This window comes from Delphinapterus leucas, chromosome 18 (genome assembly GCF_059928025.1).
Source record: "Delphinapterus leucas isolate spDelLeu-1000000601 "Yukka" chromosome 18, BTC_Dleu_Yukka2, whole genome shotgun sequence".
Taxonomy (NCBI): domain Eukaryota; kingdom Metazoa; phylum Chordata; class Mammalia; order Artiodactyla; family Monodontidae; genus Delphinapterus; species Delphinapterus leucas.
This window is the reverse complement of record NC_143146.1, coordinates 26,790,340-26,806,153: the sequence shown is the minus strand read 5'-3', so window position 1 is coordinate 26,806,153 and position 15,814 is coordinate 26,790,340. Positions and strand designations below refer to the sequence as shown.

Here is a 15,814-nt window from a genome sequence, read left to right as displayed (position 1 = left end):
AAAAAACTTTAATAACACAATCCAATTTGAGAAAGTTCTTGAAAAACTTTCACAGCCTGGTAAGTACAAGTTTATAAAACAGTTTTCAAAGTAAGATCTATCTCTTTCACAGTCTGTTATTATAAAAAATTAAACTTTTTGAAAATGTAAAATAAGTACTTCAGCTATCATTAAAGAAAATATATAAAAATAACAAGAGTCACACTGATAATTTCTTTTTAAAATGCCCTAAAAAGGTTAAGTTATAGGTTTCAAAATACTTCTTGCACTTAAACTACATTAAAAAGAGCAACAAATGATCTGCTGAACTGCTATTAGTGCTTATATGTAGGACTTGACATCATTCAAATGTTTTTTATTTATAATAACTGACTTCAAGATTTGGGGTTTTTCTTTCGGTATCAACTTTTAAACTGCCAGTAAGCAGTGGAAAATTAATAAATGGAGAATATAGGCAGAGCAGTTGTTTTGTTGCTCCTTCCCTTTTCTTTTGTAGGGTAACCACCCAATTCTCTGTGAAGGCCTGGAATGCCTAAGAGGAGTTTTGCTCAGCCCTCCTGTTCTACTCTCAGACTTTGCTAGCTGAAAGCTGGGAGTGCCTTGGTAGATCTCTTCTACTTCTCCTTCCTTGCTTGCAGAACTACTCTTGTGTTTTTAGTTGGTAAGTGTTGAGTGGTTGTACACTTTTATGATATTGTTCTATTGCCACTGTCCTCCAATGATTATGAAGAGAAATTAGCGACCATTTAAGTCTTTGTTTTCCCGTATGTATCTGTCTTTTTTTCTCCCTTTGGCTACTTTTAAGATTCTTTTTATTTGGTCAGCAGTTTGACTACAATATGCTTAAGGCTGTGTGTGTGTGTGTGTGTGTGTGTGTGTGTGTGTGTGTATGTGTGTGTGTGTGTGTGTGTGTGTGTGTGTGTGTGTATTTTATCCTGCTTGGTTTTGCCAATTTGGATCTATATTTTGATGTCTTTCATCAGTTTTGGAAAGTCCTTGGTCATTATGTCTTCCAACATTTTTTCTGCCTCATTTTTCTTTCCTTTTTCTAAGACTTCAGTAACTTGTAACTTCAGTAACTTCAGTAACCTGTATTTTAGATTACTTGATACTATCCTACAGATCTCAGATGTATCTTTTAAAATTATTTTTGTCCCTTTGTTTTCGGTTTGGATATTTTCTATTTTCCTACATTCAAGTTCACTGCTATTTTTTTCCTCTATGGTGTCCAGTCTGTTGCAAAGAAGAATTCTTTATTTCTGTTACAGTTTTCATTTCTAGGTTTTTCCATTAAGCTCTTTTTAATAGCTTCTGTGTATTAGCTGAATTCCCCATATCTTTATGCATGCTGTCCACATGTTCAAATAAATTCTTTAGCATTTTTATCATAGTTATTTTAAAGTCCTTGATTAATAATTCTATTATTTGAGTCATCTCTGGGTAAGTTTCCATTAACTATTTCTTCTCATGTGGATCTTATTTTCTTACTATTTTGTGTTCCTTGTTATTTGATCTTATGTTGAACGTTTTGTGTAAAAGAACACTGAGGTGAATGGAGACTGAAGTAAATAAGATTTACCTTCAGTAAATGCCATGCCCTTTCGTCAGGCCACTAGAGTGGAGTCACTTGTTCTGTAATTGACATGGTTTGGGCTTTGTAAGAAGCTTTAGTTTGATTCAGTTCACCACTGGCTTCAAATGTTTTGAGGGCATGATCAGGATTTTCCCTTTCATAAAAACTGGAATCTCAGCATTAACAAGATTCTGGATACTTGCCTGTGCTTTACCTCCAGGCTCCAAGCTTTTGAAACTAAAAGAAAAATATAAAACCAATGACATAAAGAGGGAAAGGCCAGCAAACTAAATTCAAAGTAGGTAAAAAGGAAATAATAAAAATATAATATTGAAACAGAAAACAATCAACAAAGCTAATACTGTTCTTGGAAATGATGAATAAAATTGACAAACTTAGCAAAACTGGTCAATAAAAGAGTAATATTACCAACGTCAGGTATAAGTTTTAAAAGGGGAGGGGGAGCATCACAATAGATTCTAGTCATTATATGAATAGTAAGGCAACAACAGAAACAACTCTATGTCAATAAATCTGGCAACTTAAAAGGAAAATCCTTGAAAAACATAAATTACCAAAAGTGACACAAGAAGAAACAGAATACCTAAACAGACCTATACCTATTAAAGAAACTGATTTCGTAATAAAAAGTCCATTTCACAACAAAATCTTCAGTTTCAGATGGCTTCATCAGTGAAGTCTACCAAACATTTTAAAGAAAAAATAAAATGCAGATAGCCCTCATAAACAAAAACAAAACCTCTTAACAAAATATTAGCAAATCAAATCCAGTAATATGTATAAAAACGATAATACATCATGACCAAGCAGGGTTTATCTCCCGAATACAAGGCTGGCTTAACATTTGAAAACCAATCCATGTAATACACAATATTAACAGAAAAAGAGAGAAAACCCCTATGATCATCTCAATAAATGTAGACAAAAGAATTTGACAAATTCAATACCTTTTCATGACATTAAAACACTCTGCAAAGTAAGAATAAAAGAGATTTCCTCAATCTGGTATTTAAAAGGCAGTTATAAAAAAAATCTAGGGATTCCCTGCTGGTGCAGTGGTTGAGAGTCCACCTGCCAATGCAAGGGACACGGGTTCGTGCCCCGGTCCGGGAAGATCCCACATGCTGCGGAGCGGCTAGGCCCGTGAGCCATGCCCGCTGAGCCTGCGCGTCCGGAGCCTGTGCTCCGCAACGGAAGAGGCCACAGCAGTGAGAGGCCTGCGTACCGCGAAAAAAAAAAAAAAAGTCTAGCACAGGGGACTTCCCTGGTAGTCCAGTGGTAAAGAATCTGCCTTTCAATGCAGGGGACACAGGTTCGATCCCTGGTCGGGGAACTAAGACCCCACATGCTGCAGGGCAACTAAGCCCGCACACCACAACGACTGAGCTCGCACGCCACAACTAGAGAGCCCATGCGCCCTGGAGCCCGCACAACACAACTAGAGAGAGAAAACCCGCACGCCACAACTAGAGAGAAGCCTGCACGCCAAAACAAAAGATCCCGCATGCCTCAACAAAGATCCCGCGTGCTGCAACCAAGACCTGACACGGCCAAAAAAAACAATCTAGCACTAACATCAGTTAATACTGAAACATTAAGTCTCTCTCCCCTAAGACTGAGACAAAACAAGAATGTCCACTCTTACCACTTCAATTTAACTTGTACTGTCTGTCGTTCCTAACCAGTTCAGTAAGAAATGAAGGCATAAAAAATCAGAAAGTAAAACTGTCATTAATCACACATGACATGACTGGTAAAAGAAATTCCAAAGAATCTATAAAATAGCTACTATAACTAATAAGTGTACTTAGAAAGTTGCAGAATAAAGTCAATATGCAAAAATCAATCATATTTCTATAAATAACAAAGAAAATTGAAAAATTAAATTTTAATGATTTTATAAAACATCACATACCCAGTGAAAAAAAATCTAACAAAAGATTTACAAGGACTCCACAAGGAGAGCTACAAAACATTGCCAGGAGAAATTAAGCTTGAATAAATGGAGAGATTACCACATTCATGAACTGGAAGACTAAATATTATGAAGATGTTCTTTCTTCTAAAATTGATCTCTACATTCAACACATCCCTATCAACAATCACACAGGCTTTCTTGCAGAAACTGAAAGGCTGATTCTCATCTTTATAGGGAAATGCCAAGAATCCAGCATAACTCAATCTTTTAAAAGGACAAACTAGGAGGACTTATATAACCTGATTTTAAAACTTATTATAAAGGTAGTTGGCTTTAGACAGTGTGGTATAAGCATCATAATAAATAAATATCACTGGACGAAGACAGAGTCCAGAAATAGACTCATATATAGTTAATCATCAACCAACATGCCAAATATCATTGGACCAAGACAGAATCCAGAAATAGACTTATACATACACTTAATTATCAACCAACGTGCCAAGTCACCCAATGGGAAAAGGAATGTCTTTTTAGGAACCATTTCTGGAAAACTTAATATACTTATTAAAGAAAAAAAAGGAGCCATTTAGCCCTATCTCATTCCACATCCATTTTTGTTTGTTTGTTTTTCGTTTCTCGACTCCAAACAGCCTTGAGCCAGGGCAGCCAGTGCTTGTCTGGGAGTCCTTCTGAGTGCCTCTGAACGAAATGAGCTTTGGCAGCTGCTGGGGACTCAGGGAAGAGGCTGCTCCTGGCCAGGGTCAACCTGCCACAGGAATAGACTACTGGGCTGGCTCACCAAAACTGATACCAAACGCAAGTTCGTTTGCCTGAGAGACACACAGTTAGGCCAAACAAACCAAAATGTCGGAGTCTGGCACTGAGAAACGATTACTGCAGGGCCAAGTAAGAACAGGTGGCTTGTGCTCAAAAAACCCGAACTCCTCCATATGCATTTTTTTTTAATTCATTTGAGATGAACAGACCTAAACATAAAACCAAGAGGCAGAAAATTTCTAGAACATAGAATATCTTTATGATGTTGGAGGAGATAAAGGCTTCTTAGACACAAAGAGCACTAACCATAAAAGAAAAATAAATTGGACTTAATAAAAATTAAAAATTTCTGCTCACGAAATGACATCATTATACAATAGTCCCCCCTTATCCATGGGGGAAATATGTTTCAAGACACCCACTGGGAGGGGGGGTGTGAAACCAGTGAAACCACAAATACACCCTATATACACTACATTTTTTCCCACACAGATATACCTATGATAAAGTTTAATATGTAAATTAGTCACAGTAAGAGATTAACAACAATAAAATAGAACAATTATAACAATATACTGTAATAAAAGTTATGTAAGTGTAGTCTCTCTCTCCGCCTTTCAAAATACTTTAGTACAAATTGAATGCCTTTTCCATCTTAAGCATTTATCACACACTGTTGCTGCAACTTTTTTGCAGTTTGAAGTGTGATAGCAAAACCAGAAAGAATTTTTTTCCTTCTTCACAATTTCACAGAAGATTCATTCTTACTGTAAATCTCAGTAACTTCAGTACTGAATTTTTTCTTTCCTTATCAAGTCGAGAATTTTCACCTTTTCGCTTAAAGGAAGCACTTTATGGCTTCTCTTTGGTATATCCACACTGCCAGCGTCACCGCTCTCGCATGTTGTGGTCATTGTTAAGTAAAATAAGGGTTACTTGAGCACAAGCGCTGCAATACCATGAGAGCTGACCTGATAACCAGGACAGCTACTAAGTGACTAACAGGTGGGATATGCTGGACAAAGGATTAATTCACATCTCGGGCAGGACAGTGCAAGATTTCATCATGCTACTCAGAACAGCATGCAATTTAAAACTTATAAATTGTTTACTTCTGGAATTTTCCATTTAATATTTTCAAACAGCAGCTCATCACAGGTAACTGAAACCACAGAAAGCAAAAGCACAGATAAGGGGGGACTACTGTATAAAAGTCACAGAGTGGGGAAAAAATCTGCAGTACATGTATCGTATATGAATAAAGAGCTCCTATAAGTCAACAATAAAAGACAGCCCAATTTTAAAAATAAGCAAGACTTAGATACTTCACAAAAGATATGACAGTCAATAAGCACATGGAAAGGTCCTCAATAGCATTAGTCTTCAGGAAAATGCAAATTAAAACCATAAAGAGAATTAAACTGTCAGTCCAAAAAAGGAAAGATGCCATTTTATACTCACTCTAAAGGTTTAAAAAGAAACAACAAAAAAAACCCTTGACAATACTAAATATTGCTGCGGATATGGAGCAACTGGAACTCTCATAAATCACAGGTAGCAACAATTAGGCAGTTTCTTATAATAGAAAACATACATCTATCTACCCTATGATCTAGCAAATATCCTCCTAGGTATTTACCCAAAAAAAATACTTCCACAAAGACTTGAATAAGAATATTCATAGCAGCCACATTCATAATGCCAAAGTTAGAAAGTAGATGCCTTTGTTGGAGAGGGAAAGAAAAACCCAGAAAGAGGCACAAGAGAATGTTCCAGAGAATGTTCTAGATCCTGTTTTATATGGTGATTACATAGGCGTATATAACTGTCAAAACTTATGCAATTGAGCTTCCCTGGTGGTGCAGTGGTTGAGAATCTGCCTGCCAATGCAGGGGACACAGGTTCAAGCCCTGGTCTGGGAAGATCCCACATGCCGCGGAGCAACTAGGCCCGTGAGCCACAACTACTGAGCCTGCACGTCTGGAGCCTGTGCTCCCAACAAGAGAGGCCGCGATAGTGAGAGGCCCGCGCACCGCGATGAAGAGTGGCCCCTGCTTGCCGCAACTAGAGAAAGCCCTTGCACAGAAACGAAGACCCAACACAGCCATAAATTAATTAATTAATTAAAATTTAAAAAAATTAAAAAATAAAAAAGAAACTACCAAAAAAAAAACCTTATGCAACTAATGTTTATGTTAAGTATAAATGGACACATAATAGATATATACACCATAGTACTATTTGTTCAGTAAATCAATAAAGGCTGGTTAAATAAATTATGGTACACACGTTACATTAAAATGCCATGCAACCGTAAAAAGGGGGCAAGTCTCTTATGTATTATATTGAATGACCTCCAAGTATGAAACCAGTTATATAAAAAAAAAGAAAAATATATATAAACATATTTGCTTGTACATAGGCAAAATATCGCAGTGAGAACCAATGAGTAACATATCTCCAACATACTCCATTGTTTCATATACACACAAAATACTAAATATAACCCCAAGTTAAAAATAAACTTTTACCTATTTCAGAAGTTACTATCTGTAAACTGAAAAGGATTTTTCCACAGAAACAAGGTGGTAGGAGGTTAGTGAGTAAGTCTAGTAGGAAGCATTTACCATCCACTCGTTTCACTCATTCTCTATTCTCTGGGACTAAGGAAGCAGGAGGAAGAAAAAAAATTCCTAGAAGCCTACATTTAGCTCAAGTTTGAGTTATTCATTCTCCAAATGTACACACCAAACACCGTAATATCTTATTTTCCATTTTGTTCATAATACTATCCCTATATCTTGATTTATGCATGTAAAATAATTCATTTGAAAAGAATTGTAAGCCAAAGAAAAGGAATTGCTAAAACAGAAAGAAAATGCTAAATGCATTTTAACTACTCATCACTCAGATGGAAAACCCAACTAAGGTTGCAGCAGTAAAATGTGGTAATGAAGGTTATGAAAAATATTTTAGCCAATAATTAATTATAGAAAAACTCTTCTACCAGCTGTAAAATTCATCAGACTAGAATTACCATACATAATTGTTTGTGCAGCTCCATGGAGGTGCGCAATCTTGCATATAGCAGCATTCACTAATACTTTAATGAGTAAATGTTAATACTCTTCAGTGTCCTTTCCCCCTTAAAAAAATCACTTAAGCTTTAGTTAATTTGAAACTGCTGAAAGGTAAAAATAAAGCAAAACAGGCCCTGAGATTAGTAAATCTTCAAATTGCTCACTTATCTGCTTCTCTGAAATAGAAGTTTTACACAAATGCCTCTTCTCTCTTAAGTCATGGGTGCACAAAACAGAAATTTCAACTAATGCATTTGAAACTCAGATGCACACCCCACACATGGCATTGTGCTGGGTGCTCACACAGAACAGGAGAACACTTAACCTTAAGATTTGGAGTTTATTTTCAAGGACCTTAGACTCTAACAGTAACCTTAAAACAAATAAGAATTAACTACTGAACAAGTTTGCACGTGATGAGTACAAACTAGAGGTAGGAGAGGAGAGTCATGGAGGAGAGTCACTGCTTCCAACTGGATAGGTGATAAATGGCTTTCTGGAAGAACTGGAATCACACTTGACCTTTGATTTCAACATATAAAAAAGAAACGGAGAAAGGCAGTACATGATAATGCACAACAAAGCTCTGGAATATAAGTGTCTTGTTTTTAATCCTGTCTCTATCATTTATAAGCTATGAATGAAGTGTATTACTTAATCTTCCTAAGAGTCAACTTCTTCATCCTTAAAATTGGTATAACAGAACCTAGCTCACATACAATGAATGCACAAGCATTAGCAAATAGCACTCAATGAATGTTACCTTCTACTTAAAGTTGAGGGGAAAAGGACAGTATGACCAATGTGATAAAGAATCAGAATGTAAAGTTCAGTTTTGCTGAAATTAAGACTTACATAAAAAGTAGGAAGATATAAACTGGAGAGATCATTTGAAACAGACATTAGAGTCCTGAAAACCAAGTTAAAAAGTATGCAATTAATTACTTAGGAGTCCTGAAGATTTTGATCTAACAATAGGATATAAACAAGTTGGGCATCCAGGCGAAAAGAACTGGAAGAGAGAAAAAGACTGGAGATAGGGAGGTCTGTTAGGAAACAAACTGCAATGGTTTAGATAAGGAGTGAAGAAGAGTCCCCTACTGAGCACTGTCATTAGTAAGAATTATTAAAAGAAAGAGACAGAACCCAATGACCAACTTGAATGGGAGAAAAGAAATGAAGGGAGGAGAAGCCCAAAAAATGAAACTTCAAGCCCAGATAATTTGGAGAAATGAAATGGAAATAAGTGAACATTTTATTTTCAGAAACATACAATAGTTTGAAGTTCAGATGAGAGGATCAGGTACAAAGCTAGCAATCGGAGTTAAGAGCTTAAAACTTTGAAGTGGTTAAGCCTAAACATAATTGTGTGAAAAATAAATGCATACAGGTATGTGTTGGAAAAGCTCTAAAATTCAAATGCAAATGTGTATATGCAATATCCTGGGGAAAACAGTCTTTAATCAAACTTTCAAAGCATCTACAACACACACACAAAGTTTTTAAAAACCACAGGCACGTATTACAATGGAAACCATCCATAGGAATGAATGTGAATGAGGGAACAGGAGTAGAATGATTAAGAAAAAAAAGTCTTGGGAACAGAACTAAGAATAATACAATTCAAAGGCAAGAAAAAGAACTTAAGGAGATAGGAATGATTTGAGAAGAGAACCAAAATATTATGGATCCAAGACATGAGAAGTTTAAAAAAAAGAAAAAGGCAGCTATCAACACTGTCTAATGTTATATACAGAGGTCAAAGAATTAAAATTTATACAAAGTATTTACATTTAATAAACAAATTCATTGGTAACATTGAGGTAAGCAATTTTGGTTGAATACAAGTAGCAAGAAACTATATGATAGGCATTAAGAAGTAATGGCTGGGGCAAATGAGTGAAAAATTAAAGGCTGACTACTGTTTCAAGATTTAACACTGACAGGAAAAGAAAGCTAGCAAAGTGACTAGAAGTATGATTTAATTTTTTGTTTTATTTTTTGCTATTGTTGCTAAGCTTTTCTTCCTTAAGGAATGGGAGACTGACTCTGTGCCCAAAGGAGTCTGTAGAAAAAAAAGATCAAGGGAGGGAAACAGGTATAAAGTTCAGAAATAAAAAGATCACCTTTCAGCTCTTCCTGTAAAACTGGAACAAAAATAAATTTTAATGTGGTAAGAAAGGTTTAATAACAAGCGTGGGTGAAGAGGAAAAGACTACAAAAACTCTAGGTTTCTTTCTTAAACTCTAAAGCACTGATAACCATGATGCTTTAGAACTTTGTTCCTTTACAATAGCAGCTACTACTCCAAAAATGTAATAGTAAAAAAGTGTATAGGGCTTCCCTGGTGGCGCAGTAGTTGAGAGTCCGCCTGCCAATGCAGGGGACACGGTTCGTGCCCCAGTCCGGGAGGATCCCACATGCCGCGGAGCGGCTGCGCCCGTGAGCCACGGCCACTGAGCCTGCGCGTCCGGAGCCTGTGCTCCGCAACAGGAGAGGCCACAGCAGTGAGAGGCCCACGTACCGCAAAAAAAAAAAAAAAAAGTGTATATGCACACACACAGAGTAATAGGAAAGAATACATTGTATTGTGTTGTAGTAAATTAAGAACAAGGCTCCAGAGTCAAAAACTTGAGTTTAAATCACTGTTTAGTCATATGTAAAAGCTGTGACTCTGGGCAAGTATCTCAACTTCATGCTCTAGTGCCTCGGGGTCATCACTTGCAAAATGGAGGTACAGTATTTACCTCACAGAACTTGAAATACAAAACTTTAACAATGTGTTCAAATGTTAATGGTAGCAATAATAGTAATGTAACCTATTTGTGTTTAATCAACCCCGTATTTAAGAAAGGAGGGAAGGGCTAGGCTCTTTAAAATATGTCTCATTTAATCCTTTCAACTACAGAAAGAAACAAGTATAATTCTCCCTATCACACCAACAAGGAAAAGGGAAGTTCATTTGCCTAGATTACTCAGTTAATAAGTGGCAGAGCTGAGATGTGAACACTGGTCTATGTGGACACAAAAATGTTTTCTTTCCACTACACAATGCTACCTCCACAGCACTACATAGTAGCAGGAGCACAAAACTAGGCGTTTTGTTCTTTACTACTAAACTCAACAAAATCTGGGCACATCATTAAGTTCATCTGTCTCTCAATTTTATTTTCTGAAAAATTAAGGGGTTTGATTAGATTTTGAGGTTTCCCCTAAACTAAAAATAATCCATGATTTTATTAAATCACCACATTCAGTGATGTGTAAACTCAGAAGAAGTTTTAAAATACAGCAGAAAACCTCTTCTGTTTAAAAAAACAAAAAAAACATCGAAAGAAGATAGCTTAATTCTTTTCCAGGACTGCACATTATGAAAAAGAAATCAATGTTAAAGGGAAGACCAACATCTAATTTTATTATTAGCATGCATGACTAAGCAAATGTTTGGGAGAACAAAAACATCAAGTATTTCAAGATGACAATTTTAACACCTATATTTTCAATAAATTATGAAAAAAACTCAGAATCTTGATATACCTAAAGACCTTATAATCAAATAAAATACAGATTTACCAACTTTTATTTCATGTTGAAACTGCAACCAGGTTGACTTTTTTTTTTTTCTTAATGTCCATATGAAAACTTTCCTCCCCTAAAACCCTTCACTGGTTTCCCACTACCCTTCAATGACATCCCAAATCCTTAAAATGACTCAAGAGTCTCGTGAGATCTGGCTCCTCTCTCTGGAGCTATCCACTGGCTCTTTTTTCAGTTTCTTTCAATTCCTCCAAGACACCTCTTTTTCCCTTTATTTTAGGGCCTTCATACCATCTGCCCTCTAAAACCTTGCTGTCACAGCTCTCCATTCCCATCCTTTTGCCCCAGCAAACTGCTCTTCATCCATCCCGGTTGAGATGAAATATTATCATGCCAGGAAAGCCTTTCTTGACCTCCCAGACATACATTTTGACAGCATTCTGGATTTATAACACTCACTAGTCTTACGGTTACTTGTTCACCATCGGTCTTCCGTGCTAAGCAGTAAACAATATGAAGATGGTCATTTCATGTCGTGTTTCTTACTATTTCCCCAATATCTAACACAGTGCTTAGCACAGAGTAGATTAAGTGCTCAATAAATATGTGCTGAATTAATGCATTTAAACTATGAGGCAAGTCCAAAACCATCAGATACTTTACTAGCACAAATAGCTAAAAAAGTTCTATACACGTTTCAAGTTCTGTCTTATCCTTTGTGCTTCATATGGTCCTGCCTCAAATAGGTGCTATATGGCAATTACGAAGTAAAGCAAAAAAATCTCTTTAGATAACAAATACATCTTCAAGTTTCACAAAACCAAGGTTAGAAACCATAGGTCTTAAATAACTGTAATCAGCGTTAAAAGTCATCTAAAACAATGCACCTGAGGGGCTTCCCTGGTGGCGCAGTGATTGAGAGTCTGCCCGCTAATGCAGGGGACACAGGTTCGAGCCCTGGTCTGGGAGGATCCCTCATGCCGTGGAGCAACTGGGCCCGTGAGCCACAACTACTGAGCCTGCGCGTTCGGAGCCTGTGCTCCGCAACAAAAGAGGCCGCGATAGTGAGAGGCCCAAGCACTGCGATGAAGAGTGGCCCCCGCTTGCTGCAACTAGAGAAAGCCCTTGCACAGAAACGAAGACCCAACACAGCAAAAATAAATAAATTAACGTCAGATGCAGGCTTGTTAAAAAAAAAAAAAAGAATTCACCTGAAATGCAATTAAAGGGACAGGAACTTGGATAAGGGCTCATTTTTACCACAGTAGTGTACATTATAAAAGGACCAATCCCAGCTCCTATCACTGTCTAGGTTCTACAAGTAGTGCTTTATTCCAGCAGAATGACTGCACTGCTACAGTCATCTGAGTAGGCTATATGATACCCGAAGATGCTTTATTAAAACTCAAGAAAAATTACAAGCAAAGTAGCTATAATCTTCAATTAGTGGAAAAAAAAAAGGAAATGGTAATAAAGCTGATAAGTAATTTGAGAATTGAATGCTTAAAAAAGGGAATGCTATTTTTTTTTTTTTTTTTTTTTTTGCCGTACGTGGGCCTCTCACTATTGTGGCCTCTCCCACTGTGGAGCACAGGCTCCAGACGCGCAGGCTCAGCGGCCATGGCTCACGGGCCCAGCCGCTCCGCAGCATGTGGGATCTTCCCGGACCGGGGCACGAACCCGTGTCCCCTGCATCGGCAGGCGGACTCTCAACCACTGCGCCACCAGGGAAGCCCCGGGAATGCTATTTTAACTCAAAACAGTCTTCTAAGTTTTCTGTTCACCGAACACTTATTGAGTGCTAATTACAAACCAGGCAGTGTTCAAAGATTTTCTTAATACATACTCATTATTTTCCCCATTTTAGACATGAGGAAGGAGGCACTGAGCTAAGTAACTTACCTAGTATCATACAGTTAGTTGGTAAGTGGCAGAGGCAGAATTCAAAGGCAGCCATTCTGGCTCCAGGGTTCTCCCTCTCAACCACTATTACTACACTCCTGCCTACTCCCTCTCTCCAATCCACTTAAACAAGGCTTCTATCCATACCACCCTACTCCAGTGAAACTTTTCACTTAGTTCACCAATGACTTCTACCTTGACAAACCTAAGGGCCACTAATCTGCCTCCACCTTTTTCATCCATTATGCAGTATCCCATCAAGTTGACAACCCTCCTCTTTTGTCATACATTTGTTTCATTAGTGACATGTATCCCAATTTTCTTCCTACCTCAGACCTGGACTCTCTTCGCTTCCCTATCTACACATTCTTCCTCAGAAACTTCCCAGTCTACGGCTTTAAACACTATCTGCATGACTCCAAATATTTCTAGTCCTGGCCTGAGTTCTAGACTCATAACCAACTACTTATTTGACATCTCACTTAGGTATATAACACCTTACACTTAATGATCAAAAACAACCAACCTACTCTTCTCCCCTCAACCTGTTCTCTCCAACACGGATTCAGTTGCTTAGGCTAACTTCTTAGTTATCACCCTTGACTTCCCTTTCCCTTATCTCTCACACCCAATCGATCAGCAAGTTCTACCAGATCTATTCATTAAACATATTTAGTTCTGTCTCCACTATCACTCTAATGCAAACTATCTACAGCTCTGCCTACAACGTCCTTCAGAATGGTCTCCTTACTTCTCTTCTTGACCCCTTAACCTCCACAAAGCAGGTAGAGTTAAAACAAAAAATCAATCCCTGCCTGCTTTAAATCATCTAATGTCTTCCCATTATAGTTTAAATTAAATCCTAGCTCTTGACCACAGCCTAGAAGATCCTACATGATTTGGCCCCTGCCTACTTCTCAAACTTCACAACCTTCCATCCTCTCCCCCATCACAAGGTTCCCTGCAGCCACAACTGCCTGCTTTCTCTTCCCAGATCACACCGTGATCATTTCCACTACAGAGCCTTTGCACTCGCTGTTCCTTCTGTAAGGAGCATTCTCTCTCCAGACTTTTACACAGGTAGTTCCTTCTGTTCCTTAGGTGTTGCTCAAATGTCACCTCCTCTGAGAGGCCTTCTAATCACTCTTTTACAGGATTCTCTACTGTTACAATCATCATTACTCTTATTACCTGGAATTACCTTATTTACTTGTTTATTATGTCTTACTGATTTTGGAATTTAAAAACTCTAGCCCTGACCCTCCCACAGTACATAGAAGGAGCCTAATAAATTTATTAAATGAATGGATATTCCCCGTTGTATTTTAAGCTGTTTATTGTAAATCAACCAATTTTGATAAAACACTTGGCCCATATTTTGCGTGTATTAAAAGATAAATCCTTAAAACACTCAATTTTTCCAATCTAATACATTTCAGCACTCTGAACCCCCTCAAACACACACATGCACCGAGTCCACCTATAGAAACCTACTTAAAACTGCTAAATAGTCCATATGGATAGATTGCATTTTCTTCCTCCAAGCTAACAAACGTGTAGGTGGGAAAGGGGAATTTTACTGGGCACCTTAGCACCTGTTACATCTTCAGTTAACGGAGGTGCTGATGAGCCAGACAGCACATGGGAGATATGGCCTTTCTTTCAGGGATTGTATGTAGGTAAAACGTGAGTGGCTGAGACAAGAACTGTTCTAATCCGTAATAAGGGCTATTCACCTCATTTAAAGAAACAAAAATAGTCTAGTGGACAGCGGATTATGCTCGGATTCACCAGAAGAAACTGATCTGGGGGCCCTGGGCAAATACGAGTTGTGTGTGTAGGTTGTTGGGGTCGGTCTACAAATAACGGGAAAACAAGAGGAAGAGACATTGGTTTAAGAACCAACTCAGCGATAAGGTAAAGGTCAGCTCAGGCTCCCAGGCGTATTCTGAACCTGGGAACGAGGGTGGTAGAGGAGGAGAAAACACAGAGCCCTGGGACCTGCGTTCACCGCTTCGGCCTCCACGGAAGGCACTTGAGGCAACGGTGAGGCCACCTATCTCCCACTTCCACCCCTGCAAGGAAATAGCCCCCGGATACTCACATGGGCTCGAGAGTCTTGCTGAGCCAGGACTTGAGGGCCTCGAAGTTTTCAATGATCATTTTAGAAACCATCCACAGCGGCCCAGAGGCCCGTCACACTAGTCCGCCCGCCCAGGTCGCGGCCGCTACAGCCGCCGCTGCCCCCGCCCCCTCCTCCGCGCGCCGCCCGCGTGGGCCGCGGTGGGAGGTGCCGGTGGCAGGCTCCCGCGAGCCCCGATGGGCCAACAGCTCCGGGGGGACGGCCGCAAGCCGCGAGTCCACGGGGTGCCAGGAACTCCCCCTCCCCGGACCCCGGCCCCGGCTGAGGCAGCGACTGTTTGCCCGGGCCCTCCCCCTTCTCTCCACCCCAGCGAATCTTCCTGGACCAGAGCGCGACACGCTCCTAGAACCGGGCTTTCTCTCAGCTTTGAGACCAGGTGCTGGCTGGCAACGCAGAAGAGGCAAAAGTGAAGAAAGCGAAGACGAAGGGCAGCTGAATGGGAACGGTTCGGGGGGTCTTCCCGGCTCCCAGCACCCCCAAGAAGATGGCTGCCGATAAATCTCGCGAGAATTGTTGAAGTGTCGCGGTGACTCCCGGAGCCTGCTGGGAAGAGACGTAAGATCAGCGGAGAGCGCGCTAGGCAAGTTTGGCGAGTTTTGCGTCTTTGCGTGGTTTGTGGGCACTTTTCTTTTTCACGCCTTGATTCTCTTAAGGAATAAAGACTTTATTTTTTTTTGCAAGGAGGGAAAGGCCGCTGATTTCAGAATCAGCGGGAACCCCAGCCCGTCCTCTGTAACTGACGGCGTGGCGCATCGGCTGGAACGACCGACGGGAGCGCTCCTCTGAGAGCGTCCACTTGGATGTGGCGGGATGCAGGCGACCTGGGGATTACAGGTGTGCTGCGCTGTGCTGCCTCCTCC

General features: G+C 39.4%; 1 protein-coding gene across 18 annotated transcripts in view; it reads right to left on the bottom strand.

The window, feature by feature from the left end:
• The window catches only part of RBM26 (RNA binding motif protein 26), an 84,283-nt gene extending 68,746 nt beyond the window's left edge, over positions 1 to 15,537 (bottom strand). For 6 of the 18 annotated variants that reach the window (XM_089899424.1, XM_022576961.3, XM_022576958.3 and 3 more), the window contains exon 1: positions 14,916 to 15,531. In XM_089899424.1, the coding sequence (XP_089755550.1) occupies positions 14,916 to 14,986 (71 nt within the window). In that variant the 5' untranslated portion in view covers positions 14,987 to 15,531. Of the gene's footprint in view, positions 1 to 14,915 lie in introns of all 18 variants that reach the window. The other 12 variants (XM_022576964.3, XM_022576968.3, XM_089899427.1 and 9 more) reach the window with 9 other exon arrangements.
• Between the last annotated feature and the right edge of the window lie 277 nt (positions 15,538 to 15,814).